Raw genomic sequence first — 17,829 nt, forward strand, 5'->3', positions numbered from 1 at the left:
GTCCATTCATTTACCACTCTATAGTCGGTCATGCTGGGTTAGGGGGCTGTGCACCTGGGCACGCAATTTGAATTGGCTGCAAATGCATTAAATATTTTCAGCACTGAATGTCAGCAACAAATTGCACCAAATGTATCTGGTCTGTATCCACATAATACAAGTCCCTGACCGTAACCACAAATTATGTGTATGAATTATTTGGGCAAAACACCTCACACTACTTAAACACCTCCACACACTCTTCTCCTGCATGCAGAATTTTGTTTTGTTTTGCTTTAATTGGCAGATGTGAACAGAGGGCTGGTGGAACTCAACTTGCTTGTTGCATTTCCCCTGCTGTAGCACCTCTTGTAAACATACTAAACACCCCGCTCAAGTCAGCAATTCTGCTGTGTACAAGGGTGCTATAAAGTTCACAGAGTGCTAAGCATAACCAAGAGCTATTTCATCAGCTTCAGTGTTAGGGACAAAGCCACAGGAGCAATTCCCAAGTCTATTTCAGTTTTTTAAAGTTCTCTCCTCTTGCTATTTTGCAGCCAGTTATAATGTTATGCCTAAGGCAACAGAAAGACCCTCCCATTGGTTCCCATGAGTTTTCAGTTCTGGCTTTTCAGCGCTTCTCTCATGCTTTGACTTGTCACTACAATATTTTAAATTAATATTTTAAAAGGTGTTGGATATCTGTTTCAAAAATAGCCAAAGTTGCTCAGAGGGAAGGCCATATACATGGAAGAGCAACTTTGCCAGTAGCTTAGCTATAAGCGACACTGATGAAATCAGGCAGCTGTAGCCATCAGCTCTGGTATACTTATACTTCTGGGATTATGCTTTCCAAGTCATGGGAGCGTTCCTGCAATTTGCTCTAAAACTATAACATGTAAATCCATGTCTGGATGTTACAATAAACCATAGTTTACCACCCTGATCTTCCCCATTCCAGGGGATCATGTCATCCCCTTCTCTCTCCTCTTCTAATATAGCCATGGGGATGTTCTTTTTGGATTTATCACAACTTGCCATATCAACTGAACCATGAAAGCTTATACCCAGAACAAACTTAGTTGCTACTGGACAATTTTAAAAAAATATATATATTTATTTTGACTGCCTCAGACCAACACGGCTACCTACCTGAACAAAAAAGCCTGGTTCTTATTGACCATGATTTGGCTGAAATAAGAGAGCTTTGAATCCTGGTTTACAAGGCTGCCTTGCTTCAATAAACCATAGGTAAGTGCTTGGACACGATGTGAAACTGATTAGCTCAAACTCAGAAGATTAAGCTTCTTATTAGCTCTTTGCAGTTGTGCCTGCAGAGGAGGAGGAAGGGCAATGAGTCTGCACAAAATAAAAATTCCTTCCAGTAGCACCTTAAAGACCAACTAAGTTAGTTCTAGGTATGAGCTTTCGTGTGCATGCACACTTCTTCAGATACGTGGTGAGGTTGATGGACTTCCATTTCATGCGGCTCAATGTGGTGCCTTCCATATTTCCAGTTATAGATAGGTAGCCGTGTTGGTCTGAGCTTTCGTGTGCATGCACACTTCTTCAGATACCAATGAGTCTGCAGTGAGACTACACTCATTCCCATCACAATAAACCATGGTGATTAAAGCTATTAATTTATGGGAAAGTCCTTCCCAGAACCTCAACACACACAAGTCTTTCTTATGGGCAATACTTCCTTGCAGTATTATGGTTACAATGGCAATCTATAACTGGTGACTTATGCAAGGTACAGCTACAAAATAAAGCACCCTTAACAGTGTAATTCTCAGAATGAGGTTCCATCGAGTCCCTGGTTCAGGATTGCAGACTATGTTAATTTTGAGGAATCCCCCTACACAAAGCGAAAGATCCACACGGTAACTGGTGCTTCATATTATGGCTCCCACATGGAATCAACATGCTGAAGTTTCCAGTTGATCTCCAAATGGAAGGTTATTTTGAGGGGGCTGCTGCCATTTTTAGCATATTACGGATAAAAAGACTTAAAAAACGGTGTATTCTCATATTGAATTACTCTATACAGTATTATATTACTATATTACTATAATTTTATACTCTACATTATATTACTATATTACTCTATATTGCTTCTCATATTTATTATTTGCAAAAATGCTTGCTCCATATTTTTTTAAAAATTGAAGATTTTATAAAATCAACCATTTTATAAAATCAAGGATGATGGGAAAAGCCTATACTGTAAAAACATTATAAAACATTATTCTACTGTTTTGCAAAACTGACATAGGCACGACTGGTACCAGCTCTTTGGGAAGGCCTGTCTGTCTGAATAATAAAAAAAGATCTTCAACAGGCTTTGAAGGGTTGCCACAGGCACTTTACCATTAGTCTTGTTTAGACCAATTGGTACCAAACACATGATCAAGCATGAGGTGCTCAGTGTTAAAGACAGAGTTCAGGTCTCACCAATTACCATATTGTAATTCAAAGGAATTTCTCTTGCACATCACATGGACAAGTGGCCCTGAATACTGTATTAGCCTTTCCTTTAACCCACTGGATAAATTTATTGGCCCTTCTTGCTTCGAGAGTCTATACAGTGGTGCCTCTGGTTAAGAACTAAATTCGTTCTGGAGGTCCATTTTTAACTTGAAACTGTTCTTAACCTGAGGTACCACTTTAGCTAATGGGACCTCCCCCCACTGCCACCGCACGATTTCTGTTCTCATCCTGAAGCAAAGTTCTTAACCCGAGGTACTATTTCTGGGTTAGCGGAGTCTGTAACCCGAGGTACCACTGCAATCCCACTATAATCCCAATGTTCCTCAGATTCTTTTGCAGCTAATTTTGTCTAATATAAGGAATGCTTCCTCTTACCTATTCCAAACCATAAATTTAGGCTGTCCTGAATTTCATGTGCCCCAAATTCTAGAGTTTTGAGGGTGAAATAATAAGATACTTTCAGCCATTCTCTTTACATATCATTAATTATTTGGTAATATAAAGATATGATAGGTGTCACATCATCCCTGAATATGTTTTATGATTCTTTCCCTTTCGTTTCTGACCTACATTGGCCTTTTAGTTCAGCTATTTTGACACAGATTAGTGCAGCACATAAAACCTGGCTGCGGCTATTTCTTCCCACACTGAATAAATCACTCTAAAGCAGGGTATAAATATATATTAGCAGTAAATTGTCAGGAGATGATATCCTGTTAAAAAGGTAGCTTGCTCTAGAGTATTCAGCTAAAAGCAGGCATGCAGAGTCTGCTAAGCTCCAGCTTCCTCTGATTATAGCAGTGCTGCTTTCAACAAGGCAAAAAAACTCCATTACTTATAGGACTGTAGAGACTAAGGCTGTTAAAATATCTGCATAAGTATGTCTTAACCCTAGGCTCCTCATGCAGACCAAGTGCCATCAAAGACAATGGAAGAGGACCAATAATTTCCTCCACTTCAATTGACAGATAAGCAGGTTTATTGATCGGGTGCTTGATTTATTTATGTAGACAATAATTAATTTGAGGAATTCATTTCCACAGGAAGTTGTGATGGCCACAGCGAGCTTTAAAAAGGTTCAGACAAGTTCATGGAAAATGGGTCTGTCAATGACTATTTAATAGCTACAAATAGAACAACATTGTTCAGAGGAAGCAGACTTACTTCTCCAATCAGCAGACTTCCAAAATTAGTCCCTACCTCTTTTGAATCTTCTCTACAGAGAGCCAGCCCTGGCATTTTTTTGGACAAAACTGAGCTGCAGAACTGTGGCCAAGAGATGTGCATGTTCTTGTTCTGAAACTATATAGAAAAGGGAAGAAAAGTTGGAACACAAATTCCTGGAACTCTGAAACACAGTGAATGAAAAATAAAAATCTGTATCATGAGAATGCCTGTTTCCTCCATCTAATTGTAATCTAAAGAGTTGGAAAAGGGGGTGTACTTTCTGATGAAATGTTGTGCATTCATTAATAAAGCGTATACATTGTATGGTATTTCCACAATCCTTTCTTCAATGATAAACTGCACACCAGTTTATTTCCTCTAATAAATCCCATTCTGTAGTTCCTTACTTGATGTGCTAACTTCTAAGTCTACAAAATATTCCTTGTCTTAAAAGGATTTCATTCTCTGAAAGACACGCTTTAACAAAGCTTTGTTTAGACAACAACATATGGGGGGGGGGGAACACATCTCTCTATGTTTTAAATGCACTTCTGGGAAAATGTCAGAAACATCCCATTTATCTCCCAGTTTGTAATGCTTGTTTGTGGAAGAGTAACTTTAATTCAAGAGTTACTCAACTCTGTTACATGACAGTGAATAGGCCCTGTCATTCTCCTAATCTTATCCTGCGGGGGGGCGGGGGGAGGAGAGAGAGAAAGAAAGAATTGCAAGGCAGATGGCAGAGGTGATGCTTTATGACATTATGACTGCAAGACTTTGTGTCCATATTGCCTTTGCATATTTATTGTATTCTATTTGAATACAACTTAAGGACTCTACTGTATGATTCTTTAAGAAAGGTATTGTACTTTGATGCAAATATGATTAACAATCCCCCACTATAAAAAGACAAACCTAACTTTAAAGTACCATACAGCATAACACAGATTTATGTGTTGACAAGTCAACCAATATGAATGTTTTAATACAGTTATATAAATATAGCAGATTCATTTTGAACATTATATAGTCACATGTTCATTTATATTTGTTTCTTTGAATTTTGAATGCATTCTCAGTATCATTTTTAACTATCTGTGGCTAATACTATATCCATTAGAGAAGCTCTTACTGGTGAATTGTGGCATTTCAACAAGTTGAGCCTTCATGTTTTAACCATAAGCATGTAGATTATGCTCACAAATGGAAAAACAAAGTCCACACCCTCAGTATTGGATTGCATATTTTGCTAACAGAGTAAAATATATTAGCATTTATTTATTACATACAATTTGTTCAGCATCTACCATTCAGGCTCTTGAAATGCTGAACTATTAATCCATTTGTGTCCTGGATATGTTGGGCAAGAATACAGAGAATGTGAATAGATGGTCAATGTGAAATGGGGAATAAGTACTAAAAGTCGATAGGACTGAGGCAAAATGGATATGGGAAAGGATTGCTTTTCCTGAAGATTTTATCACTCCCATGTAAAGCATGCATCCATTTTGTGCATTTTAAGGTATTCATGAAAGGAGCAAAACTGTTCATAGATTGTTCACAGTTGAGTGGGATACATGCAGCCCTTTCAATGCCAACAAAATACTGTGAACAAACAACATTCACTCTCTTGCTCAATTGAAACAGTCTCTCGTTTCAGTTGGCAGGCCTGCTTTTTCTGAAACAGAGGTCTCAAACCCTCCAAATGTCCCTATTTTCCAGGGACAGCCCCAGATTTATAGAAACTGTCCCAGTTTCTGATTTGATTCCACAATGTCCCGATTTTCATTGGAGAAATGTTGGAGCCTATGGAGTTATGCGACCCTGAGCCAAGGTGATAGGGAGCCTTGAATAGGGAAGTTTTTAAGTGTTTTAATGTTTTATAATGTTTTAATATATGTTGGAAGCCTCCCAGAGTGGCTGGGGCAACCCAATCAAATGGGTGGCATGTTAATAAATAGAAGAAGAAGAGGAAGAGGAGGACGTCCCTAGTTTCATCGGAGAAATGTTGGAGGGTATGAGGTTTGTGTACTACAAATACATGCAGCATTGTATTTTAGGTCCTGCTCTTAGTAAGAACGATCTGCATTTTTATAACTTCCACTTTTACACAGTTGGAGACTGTGATACTTAGAGGGCTTTGTTAGCACAGCCTCCATTTGCTCGAATGAGTGTTTGCCTTGCTGAGGAAGATTAAAAGCAGTAATCTTAGCAATAGGCTAAATAACGTTTTCAAAGTGAGCCACCAGTTCTCTGCTCCCTAAAATCCCACTGGTTTTCATCATTGCTCATAACTGCTAGGCACTTACACACTTTGAACATTTTGCTCTGTGCTGTTTACTAGGGATTTCTTACTTATTTCTTTGAGTGCTTTCCTTTTTTCAAAAGTCAATGTATTCAAGACCACAACAATTGTGTGATCCTTTGTTCTGGGGTACACGGCAACCACTTTCTGTCCAAGAAGTCGTTTTTCTTATTCTTTTCAATATTTTTTCATTCTCTTTATAAAAAGCAACTCTTTTTCTTCTCCCAAAGAAAAAAATGGAGCTCTATTTGTGCAGTTTTGAGATAAGTTCCAAGAACAAGTGGAATAATTTCATATTTTTGCCTCTGGAGATTAAACAAAAAAACAAAAAAAAAAGGAATTAGATTTCAAGCCAACATTTCTCCAACAACAACAATGAACAGATTGGGCAGAAGGAGGCAGAAAAAAGTTTCTTCCAAATGTGTCACATTGCATTTTCTTTCCTGCAATACCAAATATGATGGCTTAAGTTCCAGCAGGTTTTCCCTTCTTTTATCCAAAGCCATGGCTGAACTTGCACATACCCAGAATTTTGTATGGCTTTGTAAGCAAAGGTGTAATTTGTTACCTGAGCTTTCATAAATATAACATAATTAAGGCACTTCTTAAACCAATATGAATAATTTTACAGCACTATTTTAATCTACATAGTCATTTACAATCCACCCCCCTTTGTTCCTCACAACAGCCACAGCCCACAGGAGGCGATTTAGTTTTGTTGACTCATAGAACTAAGATTGCTGTATTTCCAACAGAGCAAGAAATCCAGCCATTATTCACTTGTGTATATTAAATCATGTAAATATATACACATTGTGAACTGAATGGACTGACTTAAAATACTGCATATTACTGCTGCCTGTCATGGAGGAGTGGGGCCCACAGGTGTTTCACCTGGGGCTTCAGTTATCAACTGCAAAGATACCTAATACAAGGTTAACATGGACATATACATGGAAGAAGGTAGCAAGTCAGTAGACTGATGGAAATCAGGTGGGAGAATAAAAATATACAGAAACCAGGATGGTTCTTAGAGAGCAGAACGACACAAAACCCTACTGAGCCTTCATATGTTTATTCAGACCTTATGACTGAAGAAGCTTTGCCCCTTGGTTGAGAGAAGTTAAAGAAACAGCACTCTGTTTCACCATTGACCTCTAAGCCACTCATCTAGTTGTATCTTTTGATGTCTAAAGGGAGGGATGCTAAGGTAGTTCAAGAGTGGACAAGGAAACAAGTTGAGATTGTCCACCTGAGTTTTCTGAATTGCTGATTATGCTCTGACATTGTTTTACCAACAGAGATCTGTGGACTATTGCTATTGAAGACTTACTTTCATCAAGTTTGAGGATGGAAAGACATCTGGAGCTACTTCTTCTGGACTTGTATTTATATACAGATATGCCTCCTTGGCACCCAAGGCACTGCATGAAATCAGAGTATTGAAATACACCTTCTAAACGGATTGGGATAGCTTCTAGATTTTCATGTATCGTTTACCCATACCCACAACTGGCTGAAACCAAGAGCTACATCTACACAGGATCATTATACAAAGGGGTGCAAAAAGGAAGACACCAAGCACTCTCATCATACACAAGTGGGGAAACGGCCATTTCAGACCAATTATACAAGCCGTTTCTATTAGAGCAACTCATTGGCTTGAAAATAAAAGTCTAGGGGTAACAGGTGTCCATATAAGCGTGGCTGACGTGGTTTTTCTGCTCTGAGAACAAACGCTTCTGTACACAGTGCATAATCTGGTTCAGATCTAAAAAAAATTGTCCATGATTTGTGGCCATGCACTCCCCTCCACCCCTCCCCTCCTTCATTTGGTACACCTCTCTGCAGACCCAGGAAACGACACTGGGCTTGCCTTGGACAGCAAACATTCACCGCCTCCCAGAACCACCATTACTTAAGGTCCTTCTCCCAGTCCTCCCATTCCTCTAACTGCTGCTTCCTCTCCACCAGGGGCGCTGCGTTGCTCCCAAGGATCTTTAAACTTGGTTGGTCCTTTACAGGAATTTGCCACCATTGTTGCAAAGTGGTGCTGGCACTTTGGGTGATCTTGCCCTTAACGTCTCTCTCAGAAAGGACCCCTTTCTCAGCACGATGCATGGAATACCTGTGGCCGCCTCTGACACATAGTGAGGTGGAAGGAAGGAGAGAGCAGCAGTGAGAGGAGCAGCAGGTGGGGCAAGCAATCTGTGGGGGTACACATTCTGTTACCCTCTCCTAAGCCACATGGCTATCTTTGAGAAATATATTGTGGAATGCTGAACCACAGTTTCTCATGATGCTAAAACCAGGAAAATATGGTTTAAAACTGCTTACCCAAATTCTGACACTACAGAAAATGTCTGTCCATCTTCATCCTATGCTTTTCTTTCTATGGATCTACTTTATTGTGTGTGTTTCCTTTTTTAATCCTTTAGACATTTCTCTTTTATGTTACCTTATACTACCTATGCAACCCTGTTCCAATGCTGCAGTGTGTTGGACAACACTGCTATGATTGGATTTGGCAGTGTTCCTTTGCCTTTTCTTTTCATTTCAGAATCTTAGGAACACTGGCACCAATACTGGCATGCTGAAAAACTCTTATTTCATGTATTATATATCCATGCTCCAGTGAGCTGATGACATACATTTTATCCTCACAAGAACTCTGAGATACATTAAAGAGAGTGGGCAAGGGGAGGGGGCTATTGGTTTGTCTTGTCCTTGTTTTTATTATGTATTTTGTGTTTTTATCTTGTATTTCTATGCTGTGAACTGCCCTGAGATCTACAGATGAAGAGCAGTATACAAATTTAGCAACCTGGGAAGGTAGCCCATCCAAGAGAAGGAAAACTCTGATCCTAAACCTCTGCTACCTTGCAGGATAGGGAGAAGAAAAGGCTAAAGAGCAAACCCTACACAAATCCAGAGTGGAGTCCCTAAGACAGTTGGATGGTGCCTTGTACGCCTTGTATGCTTTGGACCACATCAGCAAGGCTGAGAGGAGGGTCTTGTCATCTGGGCACCCCAGGACCTTCCTACACACTGCCCACGCTTGCGCCCCAGGGAGGTCACTTCAATGCTGCTAACACAGCAGTTCGACTTTACCCCTGGAGGAACACTCCATTGTCTCTTGATACAGAAGGATGCCAGCAACAGGCCATGGCTGAGTTTCAGGGCTGACTGGAGATTTGCCTCCAGATCTCCCTAATCATAGCTCCCTAGTTATAACCCTAGTGACTAGACCACACTAACTCACCTTCCATCTAATTATTATTAGGAAACTAATAGCAGTTTTGGGATGCGGATGGCGCTGTGGGTTAAACCACAGAGACTAGGGCTTGCCGATCGGAAGGTTGGCGGTTCGAATCCCCATGACGGGGTGAACTCCCGTTGCTCGGTCCCTGCTCCTGCCAACCTAGCAGTTCAAAAGCATGTCAAAGTGCAAGTAGATAAATAGGTACCACCCTGGCGGGAAGGTAAACGGTGTTTCCGTGTGCTGCTCTGGTTCGCCAGAAGTGGCTTAGTCATGCTAGCCACATGACCCAGAAGCTGTACGCCAGCTCCCTCGGCCTATAGAGCGAGATGAGCACTGCAACCCCAGAGTCGGCCACGACTGGACCTAATGGTCAGGGGTCCCTTTACCTTTACCTTTAATAGCAGTTTTAATAAATTACATTTTTCTACATTAGATGATTGGCAACTTCTTTGCATCTTTGAAGTAATATAAATGTTTTGTATATCTCTATAAATCTTATCTGAATTCTACAGACAGCAGCAGGGTTCATTTCAAGTTGTATTCAGGTTTTATTCTCAGTGAATGCATGTCACTTTAAAGCAGCACATTACCTGGGTACACCCTGCAAGTAACAGTATCAAAGGTGTCATTTCAACTATGTCATCAGCTCTTTGAATTGTACTTGAAAAAGCATCCAGGGTGCTATCACTAGAAACACACAACCGAATTATTCTTTATAAATAAATCTTCAGAATACCCTATTGTTTGTATTCCATGGCTATGAGATGGAACGACCTTATGTAAATGCCACCATAGCAGTTTCTCTCACAGGTGTAGCCAAATTGCTTTTCTATAAATGTCATTGCAATGATTACTTTCCCTCCCTTCAAAATGTGCTTGGAAGCCATGGTAGTAAAAAACTTAAGAGGGTGCCGGGTAGAAAACATATAAAGGGCAGGTACAGAAATTACATATGTTACGATTGATACAGAATGTTTACAACTACTGTGTGGATTCAGTGCTAATAGAAATATCTGTGATATAGGCAGGGCTCCCCACCCCCCCCCAGCCGGAACTCAGTTCTGGCAACTCTCAGGCAGGCACCATTGCCATTCTAAGAGAACAAGGGAGAAGTTCATTGTTAAGTTGTGGGTGAACATATCAGACGACACAGCGATTCTTCAAACAGCTCTTGTTTATTCACAGGCCAGAACTGAACTGAACTGAAGGGTTCAGTCAGCCTGTTTATATCGAGCTCCAGTACAACGTTACTGTAACAACTTTTTAAAACTATCCAATCACTGAACGTCACTTTTGATCCTTCATTTGCATAACTATCTACAGTATCCCCCTGCTGGCCCTGGGTGAGAACTTCAGTACATAACACCCATAGTGAGCTCTGGCACCTGTTTTTTTCTAGAAAAATAGCACTGAATATAGGTGGGAAGCAGCCATTGCTTCTCATATTTAAAATGAAAATGAAAATCCCTCTGAAATGTTACTATGAAAATTACAACACAAAACCTACTAAAAGTTTAAATATATATAGTTAACATTCAAATAATGTAAATAATGTATTCTAAATACAATCTGATTTTAATAAAGTATGTCGCCATTTAGATCACCTATCATGAACTGCTTCACTGTCAATATCAATCACCACATTTAAGCATTTTAAATACAGTGGTACCTCGGGTTACAGACGCTTCAGGTTACAGACGCTTCAGGTTACAGACTCCACTAACCCAGAAATATTACCTCGGGTTAAGAACTTTGCTTCAGGATGAGAACAGAAATCGTGCAGCAGCGGCGCAGTGGCAGCAGGAGGCCCCATTAGCTAAAGTGGTGCTTCAGATTAAGAACAGTTTCAGGTTAAGAACAGACCTCCAGAACGAATTAAGTTCTTAACCCGAGGTACCACTGTACATGGAAGTGACAATAAGGGAATAATCCAGACTCCACTTTCATTAATTCTAAACAGTCAATCAGTGATTTACACACACACACACACCCTTCACTATTGGCATTCTGTACTTGGATACCTGTATCCGATTCTTCAAATTTTTTTGCGAACTGAGTTGTACAAGGTCTGGAATTCTAAATTTCTCTTCTATTATATATGTCTGTCTCCCACTGTGTACATATGATCGCTGCAGGGTAGACAATACAGACATATTTTATTTAGTTCACACCAGGAAGGGACTCAAGACGAATGTGTTCCTAACGATGTGTCACTTGAGGAACTCAAACAACCACGGATCATGCCAGTGGGAAGAGAAGACGCTTAAATATTTCAAGTAATTTTGAGATGCAGGCTAATACATATCTCAGGCATATCTCTCTCTCAGAGGTGGGCAGATTCTGGGCCTGCAGGATCTACTTTGCTATTTACTAGAACTCCAGAGTCCGTGCGCTTGATTTTGGGACTTAGGGTTTCTGCTGAAGGGGCCTTGATGTCACATAAGCCCTAAACCAGAGGGCAATGCAGTAAGCATCTCAAGTACAGTGGTACCTCAGGTTACATACGCTTTAGGTTACATACTCCGCTAACCCAGAAATATTACCTCAGGCTAAGAACTTTGCTTCAGCATGAGAACAGAAATCGTACTCTGGTGGCGTGACAGCAGCAGGAGGCCCCATTAGCTAAAGTGGTGCTTCAGGTTAAGAACAGTTTCAGGTTAAGATCGGACCTCTGGAATGAATTAAGTACTTAACCCAAGGTACCACTGTATAGTTTAACTTTAGAATCAGAAAACATGCCACCCCGTCTTTTGACAAGCCACTCCTGAAACAGAGGGGTGAGTTCAGCCACTGCGAAAACAGCATGCCGGATCACATGATTCAGCTAGCTCTTATATTCTTATATTAGCATCTGACACAAAATAAGGACTTCCTGTGTGAAATGAGAAAGAGTGAGAAGTCCTGGAGTTTTGCACAGTCATCTGAATGCAATGAAAGAGGTTTTCTGGATGGTATCCCGTTTAACCTGGGCCTCCCCCGGCCACAGAGAAATTGGTAAATAAGAATGGTCCTGAATGACTTGCCACCACCCCCTGTTCAGGCTAGGACTGTGGCCCCCTAAGCTATTTCTGTGCAGTCTCTGGACGTTTATAGTCCACAAACAATTATATTTATACAAATTAAACTGTAAAGCATAAAGAACATCCACTTTTTTCTTTTCTTACAAAAATAAAAAATAGACTGTGCATATGCTTGTCTCAGCAGCAACTACATTGTGGTTTCTCACTCACCCCCACCCCAGTTTTTACTCTTTTAACCTTTCTGCTTGGAGTAATTAAGTCATTTCTTTAAGCGGTTGCTTTTGACTAATTGCAGCTTTTAAAGAACAGGTTAATAACCGCCATCCATATTTAAACTGCAGATTTTAAGACTGATGCTTATTATGCCATCCAGTAAAGATTTTACAGAATAAAATAACCATTGATCTTTTCCAGCCAGGCACTATTAAAACAAAAGCTATAAACTCCAGCTGATTAAAACATTACTTAAATGCTTTATTAAAAAATTTTTAAGCATTTTCACTCATCAAGATTTGACAAATCTGAAGAGCACTTCATTTAATTAACTTGGTGAGAACGTTTTGCATGCAAAGCGAGCGCCCAAGGGACATCCAGTGCACAGAAAGTGATTGTGCTATTATTGTGCAGGATGCTACAACTTACAGAGAGCTAGTTAATCTCACTTCCCATTGTGCCATGCCTCCTAGCACATGTAGAAGGCAGGAAGAGATAACTGAAAGAGTCTTATGCATAAATTCTAAGAATTTTTTATATATTAAAAAACCACATAAAAATATGACTATGATTCTTTCTCATGCCCAAGTCTAAATCCACAGTCCTTCAATTCATTTTCCCCCTACTCAAGTTACTGAAGGTCTTTACAGTAAAGACTTAATGGAAAGAAACACACGCATCACCCTAAGCCACTTTGAACTGAGGAGGTAAGCTCAACACACATAGCCAAATTATGAGGATGTAAAAAAAAAATATTTAAAAATTAAAAGTGTTCTAAAAATGAGAGGGGGGAAAGGCCTTTTGTCAGAGAAATAAAACTATCAAGAAACTGGAAGACAGTTCATCCAATGAGCTAAGTAGGGATTTGAACCCTGGTATCCTGGGTCTTAGTCCCACATACTACCCAACTATGTCACATCGACTGTAAAGTGCATGGTTTTAGAGGTCAAGATCAGTATCTGAAATTGGATTAGAAATACCTAGGCAGTTAATATAAGCAGTACATAATGAGTATTCCCCAAAGTTTTTGAGTTGCTGCGTTCTGTACCAACTCAACTTTACATGCCGCCTTCAAAGGCAGCCTCGTGTTCAGCAATTCAAAGCATATAACTCTGAGGCTAAGCCCACCTGCTCTGCATAGGTCCACAGGTAGTCAGTTATCAGAAATTGAGGCAAGAGGTACTGAATTGGTGGTCCAGTGTATATTGGACAGGGATTTAGTCCCATTTGTCCCCAAACAATTCCAGGAAGAGTAAGAAAACGAGAAAAACACACACCAACCAACAACCACCACACCAGCCTTTTTACAGTGGTAGACCAGAGTAGGTCAGATTAACAAGGCCATTTTTGCCTCATTTCCCCGGCGGCTATGCCTCAGCCCACCCACAATCTTCCAGGAACTACATTAACCAGATACAATCCCCTGAGTAGGCATGCATACGTAAAGATGAGGCGGTCTAGCAGAGGTTGTGGTGAGGCCAGGAAATTTAAGTCTTTATTTTGTTTATTTTTTAACCCATTTGCTTTTTTGAAAAGATTTAGTGTCTTGACTGATTCTCCCTCTCCCCAGCCCCCTCACACATAGACTGAGATACAGAAAGAAGGAGATGGAAAGGAGTCATAAACTAATCTGTCATTTACCTTCCCCAATATCCCCCTACAACTTTGCATATAATAGGGAAAGCTGATTTATTTCCATCTAAGTCCCAAGAAGCAGAACTATTTGAACTAGCACTAGAAACTTAAGGGCTATCTTCTATTAAATTTTAGAAAAGAGCTTAATCTTACTTTCCTAACTTTTTGTTGTTGTTGTCATTCAGAAACAAAGTACTAAATTCAAAACCTGCTGCGAAAGTTATTTTGAAAATAAAATAAACATGCTTGAAAGTTTTAATCTTGATTGATTCACATTGAGTGAATTACTAAATGAAATGTTTTAAATGACAGCATTTTGTTTTGCTAGCCTTTTCTTAACTTCCTGTTAAAATAATCCTGTAAGCTTTTATTAAATTGCCTGGGTAATTGTGGAGAACCACAAGTAATAAGAGACAGCAAGCATAAGTAAAGCAAGATGCTTTTTTCTTAAAATATGGCCAGCTCTGAGTACATGATCCAATAGCAAAAATTTCCCCAACTTTTTGGAATATAATCTGACGTTATAGAGATGCACCTGCAACATTGCCTAGGAATGCAGCAAAATAAGATTTAATTTGACTGTCTTTGCTAATCAAAAAGACAAAGTCTCCAGCCAACACACTGGGACCTCTAAACCTTTCCTTTCCCCTTAAAAGGAACATTCAGAGGTAAAAAATATATCTATTCTCTGTAACAGCTCTATAAAAATTATAGCCTTGGCCCAATGATCCTCAGCTCACAGAGGTTGGGGCTTTTTGCTTCCAAGTTAAAAAATTATTGGCAATGATTTTCTATTACCACATACACCTATAAAAAAGAAATGCTGATTTAGAGTAAATTGAAGTCACCACGCTGCATTTTGTCACAGCCATTCCTTCCTGGAACCAGAAAATATTGGCAGAATCTCATCTACTTTGAAGGACACTACACCTACTTGAGGGGAAGTGTCATATTATTCCCTCCTTTCAGTTAACTCAGAAATCATATAAACGTGTCTAAGCCAGAATCTGATAGTTGCTTGTTTTATTGCTTGCTGCAACCATGGTTGGACGTAAATATTTTCTGTTTTTCTACTGCCCTCCCACCACATATTATCCATCTGCAAGAGGAATGGGGATCATGTGTCCCTTGAAATGTTGTTTGACAGCATAGTCAGGGACGGTGAAAGGTGCTTGTGGAGGCCCACAGGTTCCAGATTCCCAATCCACAGCTGAGTAAACACTACAGCAGAAAGCCATTGTTGCAATGTCACTCTGGCATGCTCTGCTGCTATAGAAGAAAATATTTTAAAGCCGATTTTATGCTGTGAACCGCCCTGAAACCTGCGGGTATAGGACGGTAAACAAATTTAATAAATAAAATAAAATAAAATAAAATAAAATAAAATAAAATAAAATAAAATAAAATAAAATAAAATAAAATAAAATAAAATAAAATAAAATAAAATAAAAGTACGTAAACACCTGTCAGGGAACTGGGGGCTGAGAAGGGGGAAATGCTGGGGAAATACAGAGAGCAGCCTCCAATACAGTGGTGCCTCGCAAGACGAAAATAATTCGTTCCGCGAGTCTCTTCGTCTTGCGAAGCATCCCTATTAGCGGCTTAGCGGATTAGCGCTATTAGCGGCTTAGCGGTTTAGAAAAAGGGGGGGAAAGGGAAAAAACTCGCAAGACATTTTCGTCTTGCGAAGCAAGCCCATAGGGAAATTCATCTTGCGAAGCACCTCGAAAAACGGAAAACCCTTTCGTCTAGCGGGTTTTTCGTCTTGCGAGGCATTCGTCTTGCGGGACACCACTGTAATGAGCAGCTGCACCTCGTCAGAGAGGGAGGATGACAAAGGGTTGTCAGGAAGCAATTAATCAGGGAGGGGGGAGCAACTTCTGGGGCTTCGCTCTTTACGTAAAGGAGGAAGGAAAGGGGGAGGTTTCAGGAAGTGGTTATGCTGGAGAAGACGAAGGGAGGGGTCAGTCTCGGCAACTGACACTGAATGAGGAGGACATGCCTTTTGAGAGCTCCGGATTGTAAATAGTATAATGGACTTTAATAAATCTTGTCAAGCTGGCTGGAGTCCCGAGCTGGTATCTCTTCTAGCACCCACCAATCATCCCTAACAACACCCTAAGCCCCACAACCTCTTTTGACAAAGAAAATCAGGTGTAGCCTTCAAATTTTACTTCAATTTTTTTTACTACAACTTCTCAGCCATAAAGTTTCTGGTCCAGTCTGATTCCAGAAAACACTGGGGGAACACATTTGGATACCATCTTCTAGGAGCGGTTGGTGCTTTCAGCTGGTGCTCTTGCAAAGCGCTGGCCTCACTGCCACCCTGCCCTGCCCCATACCATCCCAGTAAACAGTCATCCACAGCCATGCCAGCTTCTTCTGCCATCTTCCTTTCAAGTATACTCCGGGCAGCTGAAAATCCACTTAGCAACACCACTAGCAACCAAACCTGGTCTATTGAAATATCAATTGGGCTCTCGTGTTGTCTACTGCTAACAAAGCAATAAGCATACAATGATAAAGTATCTAGTCAGTAAGGACTCCAGTATGAGAGAGACTAAATGAGCTGTTACTCAGCAATTTATCAGTTTCTCTCTTTTTTTATTAAAGGACCAGCCATCGCCTCATTCCTATGCAAGTCTGTTAGGCTCTTTCTATAAAAAGTCCCCTTTAACTCTTCCCTTCTACAGCACCCCATAGCTGAGAATTTACCAATGTATTTCCTCTTCCCTGACGCGGGTGGCGCTGTGGGTAAAACCTCAGTGCCTAGGACTTGCCGATCGTATGGTCGGCGGTTCGAATCCCCACGGCGGGGTGAGCTCCCATCTTTCGGTCCCAGCTCCTGCCCACCTAGCAGTTCGAAATCACCTCTAAAGTGCAAGTAGATAAATAGGTACCGCTTTATAGCAGGAAGGTAAACGGCGTTTTCATGTGCTGCGCTGGTGCTGGCTCGCCAGAGCAGCTTCGTCACGCTGGCCACGTGACCCGGAAGTGTCTCCGGACAGCGCTGGCCCCCGGCCTCTTAAGTGAGATGGGCACACAACCCTAGAGTCGGACACGACTGGCCCGTACGGGCAGGGGTACCTTTACCTTTACCTTTCCTCTTCCCAGCCTGAGGTCACCAACTTTTTAGTATTTCATCAAATATACTAAGCCCCTTCTAATGTAAAGGATTCTCTTGAACCTTCCCTTAAGCAACCTGTTCTATATTCTCCATTTTCTACTACAGTGGTACCTTGGGTTAAGAACTTAATTCGTTACGGAGGTCTGTTCTTAACCTGAAACTGTTCTTAACCTGAAGCACCACTTTAGCTAATGGGGCCTCCTGCTGCTTCCGCGCCGCTGCTGCACGATTTCTGTTCTCATCCTGAAGCAAAGTTCTTAACCCGAGGTAATAATTCTGGGTTAGCGGAGTATGTAACCTGAAGTGTATGTAATCTGAAGTATGTAACCCGAGGTACCACTGTTTTAATGCACAGAAGGGACAAACTTATTTGGCCTCAGCTACGATTCCATATTTGAGAAGATTCTGTGACATCACTTCAGTAAGACTAATCCCGTGATATATATTGGAACCACTGTATCTTGCGGATGTGAATTGTTTTAACTGGTTTAAATAGTGTATTATGGTAAACAAATAGTAGCCTTGGAATAGTAGCCATGGAAGGGATTTCTATTGGCAAGATAACCACAGAATGGTTAAACATGCTCCCTCAAACCTTCCATGAAATTCCTGCGCATCACATGGAATT

General features: G+C 40.6%; 1 protein-coding gene and 1 long non-coding RNA gene across 14 annotated transcripts in view; one reads left to right on the top strand and one right to left on the bottom strand.

Moving 5' to 3' along the window:
* LOC309325818 overlaps positions 1-1,992 on the top strand; it is a 6,659-nt gene extending 4,667 nt beyond the window's left edge. The window contains exons 2-3 of the long non-coding RNA XR_014150039.1: positions 1,114-1,336; positions 1,564-1,992. This is a non-coding gene — a long non-coding RNA (uncharacterized lncRNA). The remainder of the gene's footprint in view (positions 1-1,113; positions 1,337-1,563) is intronic.
* Positions 1-17,829, bottom strand: part of ZNF385D (zinc finger protein 385D) — a 583,216-nt gene that overhangs the window by 108,063 nt on the left and 457,324 nt on the right. For 8 of the 13 annotated variants that reach the window (XM_081882143.1, XM_081882152.1, XM_081882148.1 and 5 more), the window contains one exon: positions 3,637-3,774. The exons of 3 other annotated variants lie outside the window; for them this stretch is intronic. In XM_081882143.1, the coding sequence (XP_081738269.1) occupies positions 3,637-3,774 (138 nt within the window). The remainder of the gene's footprint in view (positions 1-3,636; positions 3,775-17,829) is intronic. 2 more of the 13 variants (XM_081882155.1, XM_081882150.1) reach the window with 1 other exon arrangement.

The sequence above is a fragment of the Podarcis erhardii genome (genome assembly GCF_964252035.2).
Source record: "Podarcis erhardii genome assembly, chromosome: 12".
Classification (NCBI taxonomy): domain Eukaryota; kingdom Metazoa; phylum Chordata; class Lepidosauria; order Squamata; family Lacertidae; genus Podarcis; species Podarcis erhardii.